General features: G+C 46.5%; 1 protein-coding gene across 1 annotated transcript in view; it reads right to left on the reverse strand.

Moving 5' to 3' along the window:
- DRC1 (dynein regulatory complex subunit 1) overlaps positions 1 to 21327 on the reverse strand; it is a 152204-nt gene that overhangs the window by 125093 nt on the left and 5784 nt on the right. Inside the window, exons 2-3 of the mRNA XM_033935808.1 lie at positions 15546 to 15633; positions 6618 to 6730 (exon numbers count right to left, since the gene is read on the reverse strand). Coding sequence (XP_033791699.1) covers positions 6618 to 6730; positions 15546 to 15633 — 201 coding nt within the window. The remainder of the gene's footprint in view (positions 1 to 6617; positions 6731 to 15545; positions 15634 to 21327) is intronic.

Raw genomic sequence — 21327 nt, forward strand, 5'->3', positions numbered from 1 at the left:
TCCTGCTGGTTAATAAGAAAAATAAACACTTAGTCAGGCTCAATAAAGTTATTGCAGTCACTGGTGTCTCCCTTTATTGACTAGGAAACACTTTATCCCTGGTTGGATTTTCAACTTTGAAGAAACATAAATGAAAAAGGCAAAAAACAAAACCTGGGCTTTAAAAAATGTAGCCCACACCTTCCTGGCAGGTACAAACAGGTAAGTCCCACAAACAGTCTCCAGCAGCTCAGCCCTATCAAGTCCAATGTCTGAGCTACTAAAAGGGAAAAATAAAGTCTCTATAATTGTCCAGGTTTGCAAGAGTCTTTCATAAGGTTGCTTCACTCCTTGAGAGCAATGCTGCAGTGGCCTGGTTTGCAACCGGCTGACCCAACCATCTAGGCACGCTGGTGGGGGGAAGGGAGTAGCCGAATCCACCTTAAATTAGCTTCTAATCAGCTTGCCAAAATTAGCCCCACAATCCCAACCCTAGGATGGATGGTGGATTCTCCCACTACTAGTCCTTCAGACAATCAGCAAACAATAAGGTGTAAACATTCAGCAAAAAGGCAAAACTAAAAACTTGTTCAAACAAAAGTACATCTTGCTTTACAGTCCAAAACTCAGGCAACCTTGTAGCTGTGAGCTCAGCACAGCTCACTTAGCTTCACCTTGGGAGGTTGAAGGAAATCCCCAACCAAATCAAAAATCACCCAAAAGGTTTAAACATAAAAGCAAAAGTAAAGTTATTGCACTTAACTTTCTTCCATTAGCGTGTCTTCAAGTTCCATGACAGAATCCAGGAACTCCTTGGGTTCAGGGCTGGAGGTTTGGCTGGCTTCAGGGACAGGAGCTGCCTCTGGCATTTCAACATCCTGTCCTAGGGCTGAGTCAGGAGCCCAGTCCTCGGAGCCTGCTTCCTGGTCAGAGCCAGGATAGACTGCCCTAGACTTCCTCAGTGCAGCCTCTAAAGCGTGCAACTGACCATGCCCTAACCTGCAAGGGGGTAGGGCAGCTTGCTGCTTACACTGGGTTTTCCTTGGGGCTTTAATCAGTGCTTGCAGCTGTGCACTACCTGTCCTAGGAGTTTGTTTCCTAGGCTGTTCCTTTAGGTGACACCCCTCCTGCTGCTCTGGGCTATTCTCACATTCTTCCTGCCCTCCCCAGGGCTCAGGAACTTGGTGTCTCAATTGAAACTCTGCTCCTAGCTGAGTATTAGAGTTTACCCGGTCACATTGATTAGCCCTTTTTAGGGTAATCTTGGGGTTAGCAGATGACTTCCCTGGCACAAGCTTAGCTTTAGGGCTAGGGTTGTGACAGGGGACGTGACCAAAACCTCAGATCCAGCATGTCTCTTACTACCAAGGGATCCTTCAGGTCTTAATTAAGGCACAGTATCTGCCTCATGAGCATGCAAGGTAAAGAGTCTTAGTCAGAAATGGCAAAATCCACTAGCTTTATTTCAGCTACTGGCCAAATAAACAAAAATGCAGGCATCTGCCTGGCAGTTACAGAAAACATTCATTCCATGAAATCATAAGAAACAAAAAACATAAAAATCCCCAAAACCAAAGTGTTCAAGTCCGCCAGCAATGGCTTAAGTGTAGTCCCCTGCTTCTGGGCTTTAACAGTATAATATGTCTCAGTCCTCTTCACCAGAGCAGATATACTTCAGGCATGAAAAGTTTTATCACCCAGTCCATATCATCACAAAATCACTGTTCTAATCAAATCCCAGTATCATGCATACGTTTCCCTCTGAAACGCTGCTACAGTAATCATGCACAGCTGTGAAGGAGAAACGTGATTTCCTAGCTTGGTAAGTAGCTGAGGAAACATGCACACACTTGTAGGCAGCAAACCTTAAGGCTTTAAGGAACAATGCAAAGTTCAAACTCAATAGAGAACCTAACCTTTTGCCCAAGAAGGTATAGCTTGACTGGACACTCAAATCTGTAAGCAAACACCTCTACAAAGATTCACTGCACCTCCATTGCTATGGGGTAAGCCTCAATTCCTACCCTGCTTTCTTGAGTCTCCATGGCTTCTTCTTTCTGTTGCTTCAAAACCTCAGAGGCAGAACACATCTCCTCTGCATCGGACATTTGCCAGTCTGTATCACCAGCTACTGCAGGTAGGGTAGAGAGGAACTTATCCTTCCCTGCTGTTTGTCTCCCTCTTGGCTGCTCCTCTCCAGTGTGCCTCCTTCCTCTTCCTGTTCTGAGGAGCCACGTTATATCCTGTGGAGAGCCACTCCCCCTCTGAGTAGGTGGGGAAAGGTTTTCCACACACCAGCCTGCTCCCTATTACTACAGGCAGGATTCTTGCTAGTCCTAATTTTAACAGGTTGTTCAAACGGAATCAGACTTCTGACAGTGGCAGAGTCAGGTTTGCACTGAGTGTAGCTTTTCTGCCTAAACTTTTCCTGCCCTGCCTCTTCTAACTCCATATCATTGTCTGAGCAGGAGTCAGCTTGCTCTATTAATTGGTCTGTCACCTGATCAGCTCTCCTGCATCTAGGCTCACTGTGTTTTCTCCTGATCCTTGGGGCAAAACCAGGGATGGATTCGGGTTTGTTATGGACAAAACCCGAAATGGACCTGGGTTTGTCACACTGGGGTCATGTGAACTGTTGATGCCATGTATCCCAGTAGCTGCATCATTTGCCTTGCTGAAATGTTCTGAAGAGTAGAGACTTGAGTGCAAAGTTGAAGCAGCATGTCTGTCACTGTTTGGGTAGGTAAGCTCTTAAAAGAGTGATGTTGAGTATGGCCCCTATGAACTCTAGGATTTGAGCCAGTTGAAGATGAGACTTTTGATAATTTACTTTGAATCCCAGAAGTTCCTGTATAGCTGACTGGGCTGCTTGAGATGATACAGCTTTGATTAACCAATCATCTAATTAAGGAAACATTTGAAATCCTTGGAGGGCTCACAAATTAAAAGATAAAGAGTTAAATTGGGAATTTTTTTTTTTTTATTTCTTTATTCATTTTATAACTTACATCAAGTTTACAGTAAATATCAAACAATTATAGTACTACATCACTTGAAAATCTACAATATCATACAACAAGAAAATTTAACACCCCCCCTCCCAAATTCATATACAACTAAAATATACCACATGAAAATAATATCTTATGTCATTCATAAATATATTATTAGTGGAAAACCAAAGAATCCCCCTCCCCACCCCAAATCCACATGAGTATTAAAATTGGGAAAAGTGTAAATTATTCATTATAATACTTTAATAATGGTCTCCACACATCCTTAAATTTATTATAGTAACCTTTTTGAACTGACAACGCTCTTTCCATTTTATACACGTGACAAACTGAATTCCACCAGAATCAATAATTCAGTCTTTTACAATCCTTCCAATTATATGTTATTTGTTGGATGGCAACTCCTGTCAATATCATCAAAAGCTTGTTATCATTAGCAGATATTTGACATTTAGTTCTCATAGACATGCCAAATAAAATTGTGTTATATGACAATGCTACATGATTTTCTAACAAGCAATTTATTTGATCCCAAATAGACTGCCAAAAAGCCTTAATGAATGGACAATAAAACAATAAATGATCTAAAGTTCCAGCTTCGAGATGACAATACCAACATCTATTAGACTTAGAGCAATCCAATTTTTGTAAATGAACAGGGGTCCAGAGTGCTCTATGCAACAGGAAAAACCATGTTTGCCTCATAGACGCAGACATTGTACATTTCATCCTCCAAGACCAAATGCGTGCCCATTGAGATGCATTAATTTGATGCTTAATCTCAATGCTCCAAATATCTCTAAGTCCAGTCTTTGGTTTCTTATTTAAATAGCCAGATAATAATTTATACCACTGTGCGGCCTAGTGTCCCAGGAAGTCTGCCTGAAGGCATAATTAAATTGGTATTTTAACCAAGGTCCCTTGGTTCACAGTCCACAGCACTAACCACTAAGTTGTCCCTCTGCTCTGCAAAGATGTCATGTGGTCATTTTCATAATTTGGACATTTCATTTTGTAAAATGGATGTTCAGGTTGGATATTCAGGAAGTCTTTCTCACAAACTTTCAAACAGAAAATCTTGATGCTTCCTGTTCAAAAATACCTGTGATATGGATGTCCCTATTTTTAGATAGACATTGTTTTTGAAAATGCCTCTGGGTGTCTTTATAAAATGGTGCCAAAATAGGAACCTTCCTGCTCACAACCTAAGCACCCTGTTACAAATTTACCCCCTATATGCTATTTCACAAAAATCCAGCATGTAAATTATGGCACTATTAAATTATCGCACAAGGCAACAAAAAAATTTTTTTTTGAATCATCTGACAACACAGCACTTTTTTCTACATCAGTTTTTCACACTGATTTCAGATCTGTTATTAGTTTTTTTCAGTAACGTAAACTTTTAAAGTTATGACTAATGTTAGTTTATAGAGTTTTAGCATATAGGGTTTTAAGAATTGCAAAATCAACTTAAAGAAATGTTGCAGTATCTTTGGTCCAAAGTCAAATAGGCACACAGCATAGCATAATTATACTGGACTGTGTTACTTAGCAACTAATATTTCTTCAAAAATGCTTAAAGTATGATTTCTTTTTGTGAGGTGTGTCTGGATTGTCATGGCAAAACATCCAGAAGTAGTTGGCCATCCTACTCTCATTCCAGAAACCTTGGTAGCGACGCTCCATTAACTGAATGTCCAGGTGAAAACGTTCTCCTTGCTCGTCATTCACCATACCAAGATTTTCCAGAAAAAAGTCAAGATTTTGTAAGTGCAAAAAGTGTATTTTTAATGACATGCGACAGCCAAGTTTCTGATATGAGTCAAGGAGATTCTGAACTCCTTCCTTGTATGAAGGAGACTTATGGTTGCCCAGAAAGTTTTCCACTAACCACTTGAATGCCTCCCAAGCTTCAAGCTCAGCTGCTGAGAGTGATTTTTTAAAATCTTCATCCTGCATAATGGACTTGATCTTTGGGCCTATAAATATCCCTTGATTCAGGTTTGCAGTGCTGATTTTTGGAAATTTCTTAAGATATTGAAAACCTGGCAAGTTTGCTTTATCCATGTCCTTTACCAGGTTCTTCATGAACCCCAGCTTGATATGAAGAGATGGAAGAAATATTTTATGAGGATCCACCAATGGCATAAATTTCACACTGCTTGTCCCTGGGTTATAGGTATCCCTCAGCTGCCAGACAAGCTTGACATAATGTTCAGCTGTAGATCTGCTATCCCAAAAGAACAGGAAACAGCAGTATGTAGTGAATCCTCCTTGCATTCCCATTAGCGTGCCAATGACCTTCAGATCACCACAGATGTTCCACTGGTGTGTTTTATAACTGATTGCTTCTAATAAATTCTTCATATTCTCATAAGACTCCTTCAAATGAGCAAAATGGGCAATTGGTATATTTGGTTTGGAATTTCTGTTGTGCAGTAACACTTCAAGCTTCTCTGTGAAGAATCAATGAAGTGATGCCATACATCTGGACAATGCACTTGTGACAAACTGTTGAAGAGCCTGTTGATGTCATAACAAAAGCACAATGAGCCATTTACATTGAAGAATGTTGTTAAGTTATGATTCCTTTTTCTGTAATATTATCATCTTTTGCAAGTGAGTGCTTTTGCTTAAGCCTTGAAGCAAGAAGTTCTGCTTTTTCTTTTGAAAGATTTAGATCACGAATAAGATCATTGAGCTAAGCTTGTGTAAAGGTCGCTGGTTCTGAATCTTCATCATTCACATAATAGGATCAGATAATTCTGGATTGTGACCAGCTGCTGCATCATCATCATCATCACATTCTCCATCATGTTCCACAGAAGCAAGTCCATCTTGTGGAGGTATAGGGACAGGCAGTGAGTCATCATGAGGAACAGGCCTAATAGCAGAATCCAGAGTAGGATATATAATTTTGTGCTTAGTTTTAGCTGAGAATCCACTTGTGTTCACAAGGCAAAAGTAGCAATCTTTAATATGGTCTCACAGTTCCGTCCATATTATTGGGATTGCAGACATTGCTGCCTTTTGTCAACTGAGCCAGTCACGAAGTCCATTGGAACAATTGATACAGATGATATGTGGAGCCCAAGACTTATCCTGGTCACCCAGTGGACAGCCAAAGTACAATTTGTATACCTTCTTCAGATCTACGGTAATTGGGCGATGTTGTGCTTTCATCGTGAATGAACCACAGACGTAACAGAAACTATCTGGATGATTAGTACAATGTCTTGGCATGATAAAGACTGCTATTAATCACCACCTATAGCATATAAAAACAAAGATAACTGTTGTTAACCCTCCTCATACGTTTATACTATAAACGCATGATATATTGCCCAATTAATGTTTTTAATTATATATAAATGTGACATGCTAGTGAAAAATTAAACACAGATTTGAAATCAGCATGAAAAATACTACAATACCCACCCAACATTATCTCTGATGAAAATCATGTGTTGACTTGTGTTATGAAAAGAATAGCCTCTACTGATTTATTTACTCCAACAGCTAAACATTGCCAATTTATTTTAATACACGACAATTAACAAGGAAAGTTTTTGCTTTTCATAGCAAGCAGCATAATTCCAGTTGAGGGGACTGAATTCTTACCTCAGACGCTTTAGATCCCTCTCATCAGCTCTTCGTTGGGCCTCTCTTGCATCAGCAGCTACTTGGATATTTGTCACTAATTGTGTGCCATCATTGAGAAGTTTAGTCAGTATCTGTTATTAGAAGAACAAAATAATATGAAAGATAATAAAACCTTACAATCTGGTATGTGCTGTTACAATGCATGCAGACTGAAAAATTGCAGGCAGACCTTAGGAAATTGGAAGACTGGGTGTCCAAATGGCAGAAGAAATTTAATATGAACAAATGCAAAGTGATGCACATTGGGAATAACACAAATCATAGTTACAGGATGCTAGGGTCCACTTTGGGGGTCAGTGCCCAAGAGAAAGATCTGGGTGTCATTGTAGACAATACGCTGAAACCTTCCATTTAATGTGTAGAGGCAGCCAAAAAGCAAACAAAATATTAGGAATTATAAGAAAAGGGATGGTAAATAAGACTAAGAATGTTATAATGCCTCTGTATCGCTCCATGGTGCGACCTCACCTGGATTATTGCGTTCAACTGTGGTTGCCTTATCTCAAAAAAGATATAGCTGAACCAGAAAAGGTTCTAAGAAGGGCAACCAAGATGATAAAGGGGATGGAATGAAAGATTAGATTTCTTACCTCTGCTAACTTTCCTTCTTGTAGATCTCCTCTGGAAGCTGAACTAGCGGATATTCCAGCCTTGGCTGCAGAACTTAAAAATAAAACCAACCCCTCTGCGAGGTCACCTGTGCGGCCACTCCCCTTGAAGTTCAGTAGGTAGCAAAGCCAGGAGTATATAATACAAACAGGAAACACAAGAAAAAGAGAGGAGGGTGCGGAGACTCCCCGCTACAAATCAATGTTGCTCATGATAACCAAATACATAATCAACAACCACCAAAAAAGGCCAAGTTAGGATAATAAGAAATTGTAACATTACACACCTACAAAACTGAGGAACAGGCCACTAATGAAAACACAGCCTAAAGAGCAGAGAGGTACCACCCCAGGACCCTTAAGCTTACATAAAAGGACACTCAGGGAAATTTTAGCGAGGCTAGTCAAAGAGAGAAAGCCAACTTACAAGTTACTGGCAGGTGACCTACAAATTGGACAAAACAGATGGGCGGGAGTTCAACCTCCAGAGGAGATCTACAAGAAGGAAGATCAGCAGAGGTAAGAAAACTAATCTTTCATTCTTGTACAATCCCTCTGGAGGCTGAACTACTGGGATATATCAAAGCTGTCCCAAATCTCAGGAGGGGGCCCGATGAGCCTGCCGCCAGAACAGAAGGGCCACAGACCACATCACCCATAGCTGCCACATCAAGCCGGTAAAACCTGGAAAAAGTATGAAGGGAAACCCACGTGGCTGCCCGACAAATCTCCTTAGGCGAGACCACATGAGAGTCAGCCCACGAGGAAGCCATTCCTCCGGTAGAGTGAGCCCTCACCCGAAGGGGAGGCTGCTTCTCCGTTGCCACATAGGCCGCAGAAATGCCTGCACATATCCAACACGAGAAGGTAGCCTTGGAAGCAGGACGACCCCAGTGCGCGGGGCCCACCAGGACAAACAGATGGTCCGACAGACAGAGATCGGTAGTAGCCTCAAGGCATCTCAAAAGGAGACACCACACATCCAGAGACCGCAAAACACGGGTCTTAGACTTGGAACCCGACAGAACAAAAGTGGGTACCGAACTACCTGGTTGACATGGACTGCTGACCCCATGTGCAGAAGAAAAGAAGACACGGTCCTCAAAACAACCGCAGACTCCATGATGCGGAGAAAAAGGATCCCTGCATGATATAACCTGAAGCTCCGACAGACTCTGAGCAGAAGTAACCATAATGAGGAAACATCTTGACGGCAACATCTCTCAGAGAAATCCCAGCCAGGGGTTCATAGATCAGACGAGCCAGCGAGTAGAGAACCAGACTCAGATCCCATGGAGGACACGGCAGTTGCAAGGGAGGCTGCAGCCGCCCCGGCCCCCCGTAAGAAGCGGACATCTTGGGGAGATGCCAGAGAACCCCTGTGAGAAGAGGGACCCAAACAAGACAGTCCCGCAATGGAGACCCGGCCAGCCCACAGGAAGGCCAGAACATGCACCATCAATGGGGCCAAAGGATCCACGTGAACTCCTGTACACAAGGCCAAAAAGCACCACTAGGCCTTCGTGGACACTGACCCCATCAAATTCCTGTCGCCGTGAAGAAACATGGCGATGACCGCAGAAGAGAAGTCCCTAGCCCTCAAGGCTGCACGTACAGCGCCAGGCCACAATACTAAGCCGTCTGGAACTTGAAGGGCTATCGGGCCCTGCATGAGCAATCTCTGATGGCAAAGAAGATGCAGACCCCTCACTGAACTCAACCGCACCAGGTCTGCGTACCAAGGATGGCTGGGCCAGTCCGATGCCACTAGGAACACCGGCCCTGCATGAGATGCCACCCTGCGCAGAACTTGCCCTATCATAGGCCACAGGGAAAAGCCATAAAGAAGTTCCCCTTCCGTCCATGGATGAACCAGAGCACCGAGCCCTGCTCTGCTGACCGCTCGTCAGCAGCTGTAGAACCTGACCGCCTTCCGGTTCCTCGAGGACATTAACCGATCAAAGATGGGACGACCCCGCTGACGAAACATGGCTTCGAATGCCAGCCTGGACAGGGACACTTCTCCCGGGTCCAGAATCTGACAACTGAGGAAGTCTACCGGCACATTGTCCATCCCTGCCATATGAACTGAGGGCAAGGCCATCAAATGCTTCTCCGCCTAGGCAACGAGCATCCGAGCCTCCAGGCTCAGCAGGGGACTCCTCATGCCTCTCTGACAGTTGACATAGGCAATCGCCATCGCAATGTCCGAGAATACATGGAGACTCCCTTGAAATCGCAGCAGGGCCAGACAGATTGAACGCATCTCCAGCCGACTGAACAACCATCTGCTCTCTAATGCAGTCCACCGACAGTGGACTGGCACAGACTGGAAAACTGCTCTCCAACCAGAGCACCCAGTCCAAGACGCGCAGAGCAAACCCTCTGCATAGAGTACCAGGCTCAACCACCATACCATACAGCTGCAAGCAGTCGCCAACCATGGCAACTTCACCCCAGCGCATCCCGCTGAAGATTCCACCGAGATAGAAGGGACAACTGAAGAGGACGGAGGCGAGCTCTTGCCCACAGATCACAACTATGGTCGCCACCATGAGACCAAATACCTGCAGATACTGCCAGGCCGTCGGGGCTGGAGCCGCTAACATGTCCCGAACTGCACTCCGAAGCTTGAGCTTCCCAGATTCCGTCAGAAACACTTGGTTCCTGTCCACATGGAACCAGACTCCCACGTACTTCAAGTCCTGCAGCGGCTCAAGGCAACTCGTCTTGAGATGGATCACCCATCCGAGACTGTCCAGCAGTCACCGCTAGGCGAATCGCCAAAGGCCTTCCTCCAAAGAGGGAGCTCTGATCAGCCAGTCGTCAAGGTACTGATGGACATGCACACCCAGTGAGCACAAATGGACAGCCGCCACCACCAGGATTGTGGTGAATGATCTGTGCACGAACACCAAACCGAAAGGCAGCGCCGTGAACTGGAAGTGCCTCCCGAGAACATGGAACCTCCGATGATCCGGAAAAAACCAAAAAAATCAAGAGGTATGCTTTCGAGAGGTCCAAGGAAGCCAAAAAAACTCCCTGGGTGCCACTGCTACCACCACTGAATGTACCATTTCCAGCCAGAAATGCGGAACTCGCAGGAAGGCGTTCACTGCCTTCAGGTCCAGAATTGGTCTGCAATCTTCAGAGTCCTTCATTTGCATGAGACAGTAAATCATGTATCTTCCGGTGCCCAGATCTCCCTTTGGGACAGGCTCTATAGCCGCCTGATCCAGCAACCTGCTCACCGTGGCTCGCACCTGGCCGGAATTCCCACAGGAGGGGACAGGAAGAATTCCGGCGGAGGCCATAAAAACTGTAGTCAAAGGCCTTCCCTGAGCATGATTACCATTTACCATTTACCATTCTGGAAGGAAGGCCGAAAGCCGTCCCCCAAACTGGGGGGGGACCCGCCGAAGACCTGGCATCATAATTTTCTCTAGGGAGGGGCAGAAGGCCAGGAGTCGGAAAACTGTTGGAATGCTGCACCTCCAAAGCAAGGACTGGAGGGAGTGCCAAAACACTGTCCCGCTGCCGGGGGTCCAGTGAACTGAGAAGTGCACCGGAAGGGACAAAAATCCAGCCATCCCACGCCCCTGGTCGGACAAGGTCTAGAGCCAGGGAGCCCCTCAGGCCACAGACCTGGCCATAAGGTCATCCAAACACTGGCCAAACAGGAGCGAACCTTTAAAAGGGAACCTGCTCAATGTAGCCTTTAGCTGACGTGGCACCCGACCACTGGTGAATCCAAGTCATTCACCTATTGGAGCCTGAAGAAGCTCCCAGCTTAGTTCAAGATGCTACAGTGTGCATCGGTCAAAAAATTCAGATATGCCCAGGCCACAAGGAAGTGGATGCCGCAGCTTGCCCTCCCGCCGTACCGGAAACAGAAAGACACTGGAGATCAAAATGCACTCTTCAGTCCTGAACATCCTGCAGAATAATCTCTATCTGAGGAAAAAGAGGTACGCTTGGCGACCTGAGCCACAGCTGAATCCACCGCCAGTGGGACCAGTCCCTAGTTGAAGTCCGATGTCATGGGATACAACTTTGCCATGTCCAAGGATAAGGGAACCCTCCATGAACTCCCAGACCTTTAACAGCACTTCTGCCAAAACCACATTGCAGAAAGGAGGCGGACAGCGGAGGCTCCGAACTCAGAACTGTACATTCTGCTGGAACCGCATGGTCTAAAACCAGGTTCCGTGTTCACAGTGTCCCAGAAATAAAGACAGGCAGGCGGCTAGTCTTGAAGAGTCGGCACACCGCTTGGCGATCAGCAAAGTCTCGGAACCCATGGTTCTGGGTACCACCCAGATCCACTAAGTTAGCCATCTTTGCTGATTCCACCGAAGAAACAGGCGACAGCAAAGGCACAGACACCGAAGCAAGGACGGGGACAAGCTGCCTGCTTTCTGTTACCCCAGCAAAAAAGCAAATCATCATGCTGGCATCCGAAGGTGGAACAGACTAAACAGTCTGAGTGGGAGAAACAGGCAAAGCCCCTTTTACTCTTGTTTTTTACAGTCAGATACCTCAGAGCCCCAAAATTTGGGGAAAAAGAGTCACTGGCGGCTGGAACCGCTCTGTGCGTCTCAGATCTCACAAAAGATTAGCAGACTGAGGAGACTTTGTCCCGGAACTGTGCTTGCGTTTCGCAAAAATGCCATCCGTGCACAGTTTAGGTGCCCCAGACGCAGCAATCGCAAGCCGATGGAATTGAAGGGTGTTAGGGCCTCTCAGGAGGAGGGGAGCGCAGGATCCGCACACATCTCACCCCCCCTTTGCGGCCCGCGGCACATGGAATACATGGCTGCGAATCCGGCCGCCATCCACTGCATCTAAGGCATGAATCCATGCCATTCTGTCCTGAGGTGGCCATCTGTGAAGTTTGGAGCAAAAACGAAGCTTCTAAGTCCAAAAAATATACTTTAAAAACTCTGAAGAAAATCCAAGAAGGCCGCCGCAGGTGCTGATTTTGACAGAAAAACGGCTGTTAGAAACGCAGGAAAACGCGAAAAACGGCAATTTTAGGATTTTACAGATAGGGGGGACCAGGACATGCAGGGAAACCCCTCAAAACCCTGATTTCAGCACCCCCCAAAATCGGCAAACTCTGTGACTCACAGATACCACAGAGACATGTGCTGCAATGTATTTCAATGGCAGCCAGCAATACACAGTGCAAGCATGGGGAGATCAGTACCTCAGGAGCTGATTAAACTGGATTTTTCAGTTCTTCAGGTTCCCTGTCACCTCAGATCACAACCATCAGGACCCCTCAGGGAAATCAGTTCCAATCCCGGCATACCTCCTCGGAACCGCAGCAGCCTGCGCTCTACCCCTTTGCGGACGAACCGGGAGAGAGATGGCTCCCGATCCTGGAGACCCGATCCAATCTGCAGGCTGTGCAGAGGGCATACTGCAGTTTCAGGCTTACAAAGCACCCTCCAGAAGCAGACAAACTTTAAAATGTCTGCGATCTCCCACCGAAGGATCACTCGCACAGAGTTGATCCACAGCATGTGGGCAAACGTGCAGTACCAAAGAAAATAAAAGACTAGGAATCCTATATAATAAAAAGCTAGCCGCGCATGCGCACTCAGACCTGCGTGATCTGTCTTCCCTGATCCGTAGGTCCGTGGCCAGAGTGCGTATGCGGCAGACAGATCGGGAAAGCACAGCACAGCTGGTGACTCCCCCCCCTCCCGCCCTCACTCACTGCCAAAACCACCACCTCCTCCTTCTCGCCGGCTCACCCGCTTCTAAAAATAAAGAGAAAAGCGAACACTGGCTTTGCTGTCTTCTGTCCACTGCGGCCCGCCCTCTCTGACTACTTCCTGTTTCCGCTAGGGTTGGCTGCAGTGGATAGAAGACGCCGAAGCCAGCGGCTGTAGCCGCCGATCTTCGTTCCTCCGGGGGGGGGGGTCTGGGAGGAGAGGGATCGCGGCCACTCAGCGCCCCCACCGAGGAGCCCTGCAACTTTCCGCTGCCCGGGAACCGACTCATTTGCCGGCCCCCCCCTCTTCCCTTACCGCGGGCCCGACTGGCGATTTAAGCAGCGTGTCCAGCAGTCTTCACACGTTGCTTTGGGCCCTTCTACTGCCCTGATTTGCTCCGGACGTGCCAGAGTAAATCAAGGCAGTAGAAGGACCCGAAGCAGCGTGTGAAGACTGCTGACACGCTGCTTAAATCGCCAGTTGGGTCCGCGGGATGGGAAGGGAAGGGGGGGGGCCCACAAAGGACTTGGGCCCGCGTTTGTAGTCGCGACTGTGGGAAGGGAAAGGGGGTAGAGGAAACGCTACAAGAAGAAAGACACAGGGGAAGGTGCACAGGGAACTGGTGTGGGGGGAGGGAAATTGAAGGGGAAGGAATGCTGCTTTGGACAGATAGACAGAGGGAGGAAGGGAGACAGAAAGACAAGAAGAAAGACACAGGGGCAGGTGCACAGGGAACTGGTGTGGGGGGAGGGAAATGGAGGGGGAGGGAATGCTGCTTTGGACAGACAGACAGAGGGAGGAAGAACACAGAAAGAAAAGAAGAAAGACACAGGGGCAGGGAGATATACAGAAAGACAAACAGACAAAGGGGGCCAGGAACAGAGACAGACAGAAAGAAAGACAGCGGGAGTCGCGTCAGGAGGGGTGTGGGATGCCGCAGAGGGAACTTTTCCAATGGGTTCAACTGGGCGGCTGTCGGGAGCCTCTGATCAGAGGCAGAGCAAGGTAAGTGTATCATAGGGATAAGAAGGAGGAGGGGGGGAGAAAAAGGAAGGGACGCCTACTGCTGGACAGGGGGAGAAGGAAAGAGGTGCTGATGGACAGGGGAGTGAAGAAAAAGGAACGGAGGCCTAATGTTGGACAGGGGGAGAAGGAAGGTGCTGCTGGACAGGGGGGAGGTAAAACAAAGGGAGAAGGGCTGCTGCTGCATAAGGAGAGCTGTGAAGGGGTGGTGGTGGACACAGGGGAGGTAAAAGGAAGGGAGAATGGACAGGGGGAGCAGGCAAGGGGTGGTGATGGACAGCCAAGGAAAAAGAAAGACAGAAAGAAAGAAAGCGGCTAAAGAGAGAGAGAGAAAGAAATAGAGAGACACACACACATATATTCTAGCACCCGTTAATGTAATGAGCTATAAGACTAGTTGAGAAATAAAATCACGAGCAGAAGAAGTTCTCAGCAAGGCTGCAGAAACAAACTGAATTTCAAGGGGAGTGCCCACACAGGTGACCTTGCAGAGGGGGTTGGTTTTATTTTTAAGTTCTGCAGCCAAGGCTGGAATAGATGCACTACCTGCTAGTTCAGCCACCAGAGGGATTGTTACAAGAACTACTATTATTATTTCTATAGTACTACCAGACGTACACAGCGCTACACGTACACAGTGCTACAGCGTAACAAAGAATAAGAAAGCAGTCCCTGCTCGAAAGAGCTTATAATCTAAACAGCCAAGACAGACAAACAGGATGTCATGGATACAGTTAAGTGAAACAGTTAATCAGCGGGCTGGGTTGGAGGGCAGAGGAATAGAGTTAAGGACTGAAGGCTAAATCAAAAAGGTGGGTTTTCAGTCTGCTTTTAAACAAGGGAAGGGAAAGGGCTTGACGGACAAACTCGGGTATTTTATTCCAGGCTTAGAGGGCAGCTAGATGAAAGGAACAAAGTATGGAATTGGCAGTGGAGGAGAAGGGTAAAGCTAAGACTGACTTATTCGAGGAACGGAGTTCTCTGGGAGAAATCATATGAGGAAAGACTAAAGAGGTTAGGGCTCTTCAGCTTGGAAAAGAGACAGCTGAGAGGATATATGATTGAAGTCTACAAAATCCTGAATGGTTTAAAATAGGTACAAGTGGATTGATTTTTTACTCCATCAAAAATTACATTGACTAGAGGACACTCAATGAAGTTACAGTGAGATACTTTTAAAATCAATAGGAGGAAATATTGACAGAGGATGTTTAAGAGTGGTTAAAGTTGGTTTTAAAAAAGATTTGGACAAGTTCCTGGAGGCATAGTCTGCTATTGAGAAAAACATTGGTGAAGCTGCTACTTACCCTGGATCAGTAGCAAGGAAAGTTGCTACTATTTTGGTTTTTGCCAGGTACTTGTGACCTGCATTGGCCACCATGAAGATAGGATACTGGACTAGATGGACCATTAGTCTGACCCAGTAAGGCTATTCTTATGTTCTTAATGTATCTATAGTTTATGCCAGTCCTAACATCTTTTCTTCCTAACATTTATTCAGTTGTTTTCTGTTGCATCTATTGAGATCTAACCTGTCTGCTGTCCTCTATCTGTTTCTTGCTTCTGCTCAGATCTTCCTTCATCTCTAGATTTATGTCTGAACCATCTGTACGAAATGCCCTAGAAGAAATACAGAAAAACTTTGTTATGACAGACAGGGCCAACAAAAAGGTATTGGAAATTCTAGGTAAAACTTCAGAAGTGAGTCCTTTTATCATTTCTCCTTTCTATCTTCCCACTCCACTCCCAATGGGGTCCAGTATCTCCCTTTCAAGTTCCCCACGCTGCCCAGATCTCTCCGTCCCTACCTCTCCTCCCATAGTATCCAGCATATTTCCATTCCCTACCTTCCTCTCTAGTATCCAAAATCTCTTTCCCTTCCTACCCACCCAGCATCTCTCTCCTTCTCTACCCCCATTCCAGTATACCTCTCTTTCCCTATTTACGCCCTCTCCCTCGCGGAGCCCAATATCTTTCATTTTCTCTCTCCCCCTCCTAGCCATGCTGTCCAGCATTTTTTGTCCATTCTTATTTCCCCCCCCCCATGGTGTCTAACATGTCTCTCCCTATTTTTCCCCCACCATGGTACCAGCATCTCTCTCTTTCCCTATCCCTCCAAGGAGTCCAACATCTTTCTCCTTCTCTATTCCCCCAACCCATCTCACTGTGGCATCCAGCATCTCCCCCTTCTTTTCATGAGGTGTTTTCATGAGGTGTTCCCTCCTCCATGGTGCCAGCACCAGCTTGTCAGTCAGATTACTGACACAACATTTGTTCCTGATGTGGGGCCTTGAGCTTCTGTGCATTTTCAAGTCTTGTTGGGCCCTGCCTCTTCTGTAATAGAGAGGGAGTGAAACATGTCAGGCCTTGAGCATGCATATAAGCTCAAAGCACTGTTTATAATTGTTTTAATATATTGGTGAGGCATGACAGGTATAGGATGTTACAGTAGTCAAGGAATCTCAGGATTAGCCCTGAATTGTTCCCAGGATCAGTCTGAATTGTTCGATGTTGAAGTATTTTCGAATTTGCCTTAAGTTGTACATGGTTGTGAATGCCTTCTGGACAGTTTTGCTGATTTGAAGTTGCATGGTGCAGCTTTTGTCTATCATTATTCCCTGAAGGGGCTGGAGAGCCAGTAACGCCAGCCGACTGGCGACTGATCGACCAACGTTTCTGACGAGGAGTCCACTACTCCTGAATGGAGCAGTCCCCACAGTTAGCACCCCAACTCGACATGTTGGCTCCATCATAAGAGTCATCTGCTTGCCCTGGTGAAGAGTTTCCCCCTAAAGCCACCAGTTCAAACTGCTGCGAGCCAGTGCCGTCCAGGGGAGCAGCATCTGAAGGGGATGATGCTACGGAGACTACCAAGAGAGGAGGGATTCCTGTAGAGGGCAAATGTGCGCTCTGGCCTAGAGGACTGCTTCCAAGGAAGCTACCATGGACCCCAGTACCTGCAGATAATGCCAGGCCGTGGGAGCCGGATCATCCAGCAGAGCTTTGATCTGCTGTTGAAGTTTCTGTCTGCATGCCTCAAGAAGAAACACACGACCCTGCTGGGTGTCGAAGAGAAGACCCAGACACTCCAAGGCCTGAGATGGCATCGAGTGGCTCTTCCTGAAGTTGACAATCCAACCAAAAGATTGCAGCAGAGATACCACCATCTACACCACACTTTCACACTCCTGATGAGACGGAGCCAGGATCAACCAATCGTGCAAGTAAGGATGGACCTGAACCACCTGCCGATGGAGAAAGGCCACCATAACTACCTTGGTGAAAGTGCAGGGTGCCATTGCGAAGCCAAAGGGCAGAGCTGCAAATTGGAAATGCTTTGCAGAACATGGAAACGCAGAAACCTGCAATGCTCCAAGTAGATTGGTATATGGAGGTAAGCCTCTGTGAGATCCAAGAACGCCAGAAACACTCATGGAGAGACAGCAGCTACGTCTGTGCTCACTGTTTCCATACAGAAATTAGGAATCCAAAAGAATGAATACTTCTGCTCAGTCTTCACCTGAGAAGCGCCGGGGCTAGGCCCTCAGCTACAGACAAGGGCCGACTCAATTGACCCATTTGGTAACTTCGAGTTTACGCCCAGCAGTGTCTACGATGAGCTGTCAAAGCTCAAGGTTAACAAGGCAATGGGGCCTGACAACCTACACCCCAGGGTGCTTAGGGAGTTGAGCGATGTCTTGGCAGAGCCAATGTCAGCGCTCTTCAACCTCTCCCTTAGTACAGGCAACGTCCCGTTAGACTGGAAGACAGCCAACGTCATTCCACTCCACAAAAAAGGCTCTAAGACGGAGACAGCAAACTACAGACCAGTGAGTCTAACATCGATAGTGAGTAAACTAATGGAAACTCTAATTAAACACCAGCTGGATAAGATCCTGGATGAGGAGAATCTACGGGATCCCCGTCAACATGGATTTACTAAGGGAAGATCATGCCAATCCAACCTTATCAGCTTCTTTGACTGGGTGACGGGGAAGCTGGATATTGGGGAGTCCCTGGACATAGTGTACCTAGACTTTAGCAAAGCATTCGATAGCGTACCTCACCGCAGGTTGCTGGGCAAGATGAGTTCTATAGGATTAGGAGACACATTGACGAATTGGGTTGGGAACTGGCTTGGAGGTAGGCTTCAAAGGGTAGTGGTGAATGGCACCCCCTCCGAAATGACGGAGGTGATCAGTAGAGTGCCACAGGGCTCAGTCTTGGGCCCGATCCTATTCAACATCTTTATAAGGGACTTGAAAGAAGGGCTTCGAGGGAAAATAACTTTATTCACCGATGACGCCAAACTAAGTAATGTTGTGAGCAAATGCACTACGAACAAAGATTCGACACCCGACAACATGATACACGACCTACTCCTACTGGAGCGCTGGTCTAGGACCTGGCAACTCAGCTTCAATGCCAAAAAATGCAAAGTTATGCACCTGGGCAGCCAAAATCCATGCAAGATCTATACCCTTAATGGCGAGATCCTAGCAAGAACGGTAGCAGAACGAGACTTGGGGTGATCGTCGGTGAGGACATGAAGGCTGCCAATCAAGTGGAGCAGGCTTCATCCAAGGCTAGACAAATCATGGGTTGCATACGCAGGGATTTCGTCAGCCGTAAACCGGAAGTCATCATGCCATTGTGCAGGTCCATGGTGAGACCCCACCTGGAGTACTGTGTGCAGTTCTGGATGCCGCATTATTGCAAGGATGTACTGAGACTGGAGTCGGTTCAGAGAATGGCCACCCGGATGGTCTCGGGACTTAAGGATCTCCCGTACGAGGAACGGCTGGACAAATTGCGTCTGTACTCGCTCGAGGAGCGCAGGGAGAGGGGGGACATGATCGAGACGTTCAAGTATCTCACGGGCCGCATCGAGACTGAGGAAGATATCTTCTTTTTCAGGGGTCCCGCGACAACAAGAGGGCATCTGTGGAAAATCAGAGACGGAAAACTACGAGGTGACACCAGAAAATTCTTTTTCACGGAAAGGGTGGTTGATCGCTGGAATAGTCTTCCACTGCAGGTGATTGAGGCTAGTAGCGTGCCTGATTTTAAAGCCAAATGGGATCGACACATGGGATCTATTCACAGGGCAAAGGGAGGGGAGGGACAGTAGGGTGGGCAGACTTGATGGGCCGTGGCCCTTATCTGCCGTCTATTTCTATGTTTCTATGTTTCTATGACCGACATGAGATCCAGTCCTTCGAGCCTTTCTTTGGAACGATGAAGTATAAAGAGTATCTTCCGAAGCCTGATTCATGTTCTGGAATGGGTTCTATCACTCTAATGTCTAAGAGGTGCTGCAGAGTAGCACGAACCTTGGACTCCTTCTCCAGCCAACCTGCCGGAGAGTCCAGAAACAAATCCAGAGGCAAGAAAAAGAAGTCTATCTTGTGCCCCTCCCAAATGTTATCCAGCACCCATTGATCCGAGGAAATGCAAATCCACTCCTGGAAAAACTGAAAAAGTCAGCCTCCTATATGATGAAGCTCTACCTGACCTATGGCGTCATTGAGACTTTTTAGGAGCAGTAGCTGCTCAGGATCCTGAGGCCTGAGGACATCTGGAGTTAGAACTATTGTAATTAGGGCAGTAGCCCTGGGAATATCTCTGGAAGGAAGAGCCCGCAGATCCCTGACGAAACCTGCAGGAGGAATGAAAATTACTATGATCACCTCCCAAAGCCCAGCAAGACTTGTTCACAGGGAGAGACTTATGGCAGCGCTCAGCAACACTGGTCATGAGGTTATCCAGACCTTTTCCAAAAAGAAGTTGGCCCTTGAAAGGAAGTTTGCTTAAAACAGCCTAGAATGCAGCAGCCCCTGCCCAATGAAAGATCCAAGGAGTCTGGCTCGCAGACACTGCATAAGCCAAGACCTTACTAAGAACTCGAATTAGATCATAAATGGCAGCTGCCACATAATCCACATCATCCATCACCAGCAAGGAATAGGCATGCATCTCCACAGAGGACACACTGTGCAATCTCATATGACAGGTACGTGTCGTAAAGGAAGTGGCTATCGCAGTTTTGATACCTATAGAAGCCATTTCAAAAAGCTTTTTCAACATAATGCCCACTCTGAGAATCCTTAAGCATCACTCCCCCACCACTAAGGAGGGCCGTGCACCAGATAACCAACGCCACGCCGGAATCTACCTTAGGCTGCTCAAAAACCTGCTGATAATCAGGAGCCTCGTTTTAACTAAACACAGGGACAATATTTCAACGATAGTCAGTAAAAATCTATAGATTGTATAGATTACAGTCAGTTCTCGTTTATACAAACGATAATCAGGAGCCAGCAGATAAAGCTTAGTCATAGCTTTAGAGAGCAGGAAAGAGCTTTCTGGGGTATCCCATTGTTCAGTAACCAGACCAAGAAGCTGCAGATGGGATGGAAACAAGGAAAACAACACATTAGAATGGTTCCTGACTGAAGCCTGAGATGTGGAAGGTGAAGAATCCAATTTGAGCTCTTTCAGAACATCAGTAATAAAATGGTGGACAGAGCCATGCTTAAAGAGTCTGCGGACGGAAGGGTCATCACCCAAATCCGGATTCTCAGGGCGGATGAGGTGACTAGACTCGGCAAGGGTGTCAGTTGGATTAGAGAATGACACAGGGAAAAAATCTGTCCCCGTCACCGCCCCGTCCCCGGCCCACCATCCTCTGCACCGCCCCGTCACCGCCATTCCATTCACCGCCCCGTCACCGTCACTGCCATCCCTTTCACCGCCCCGTCACCGCCACTGCCATCCCATTCACCGCCCCGTCACCGTCCCCGCAGCATCCATATAAGCCTTAGTACTCTAATATTTAGCGTATTCCATTCTTATAAATCAAAGTTCCTGCTGCTGAACTAGAGAAAGAGATGTTCAGCTGGCAGGGCTTTGTTTATAAATTTTTATTAACACAACTAATATACCACCATAATGTTTGCGACAGAGGACAAGTATGCAATAAATGCATTTTGCTGTTTCAATGCCAGTGCTCAGCAGAACAACAGACAGCAATATGGACATTCACCTTAAGTAGTACTTTTTTAATATATAAAAATAGGCAAAATTAGTTGCTGTTTTATCATTATATTTTCTTGCCATTATAGTATTCTTCATTGATCATTTTTCTTTTTAAATTCAAAACAAATTCAACCTATCTTGTGTCCCAGCATGAATTCATGTTTCACTCAATTGGCTGTTTCAAGGGAATTAACCCTCCAACTTCCATTTGCAAAAATACCCAATGTTGTTCCTTCTATGAGCAATATTTAAATTATGAGGAACAACATTGGGTAT

The sequence above is a fragment of the Geotrypetes seraphini genome, chromosome 3 (assembly GCF_902459505.1).
Source record: "Geotrypetes seraphini chromosome 3, aGeoSer1.1, whole genome shotgun sequence".
In the NCBI taxonomy this organism is placed as follows: Eukaryota; Metazoa; Chordata; class Amphibia; order Gymnophiona; family Dermophiidae; genus Geotrypetes; species Geotrypetes seraphini.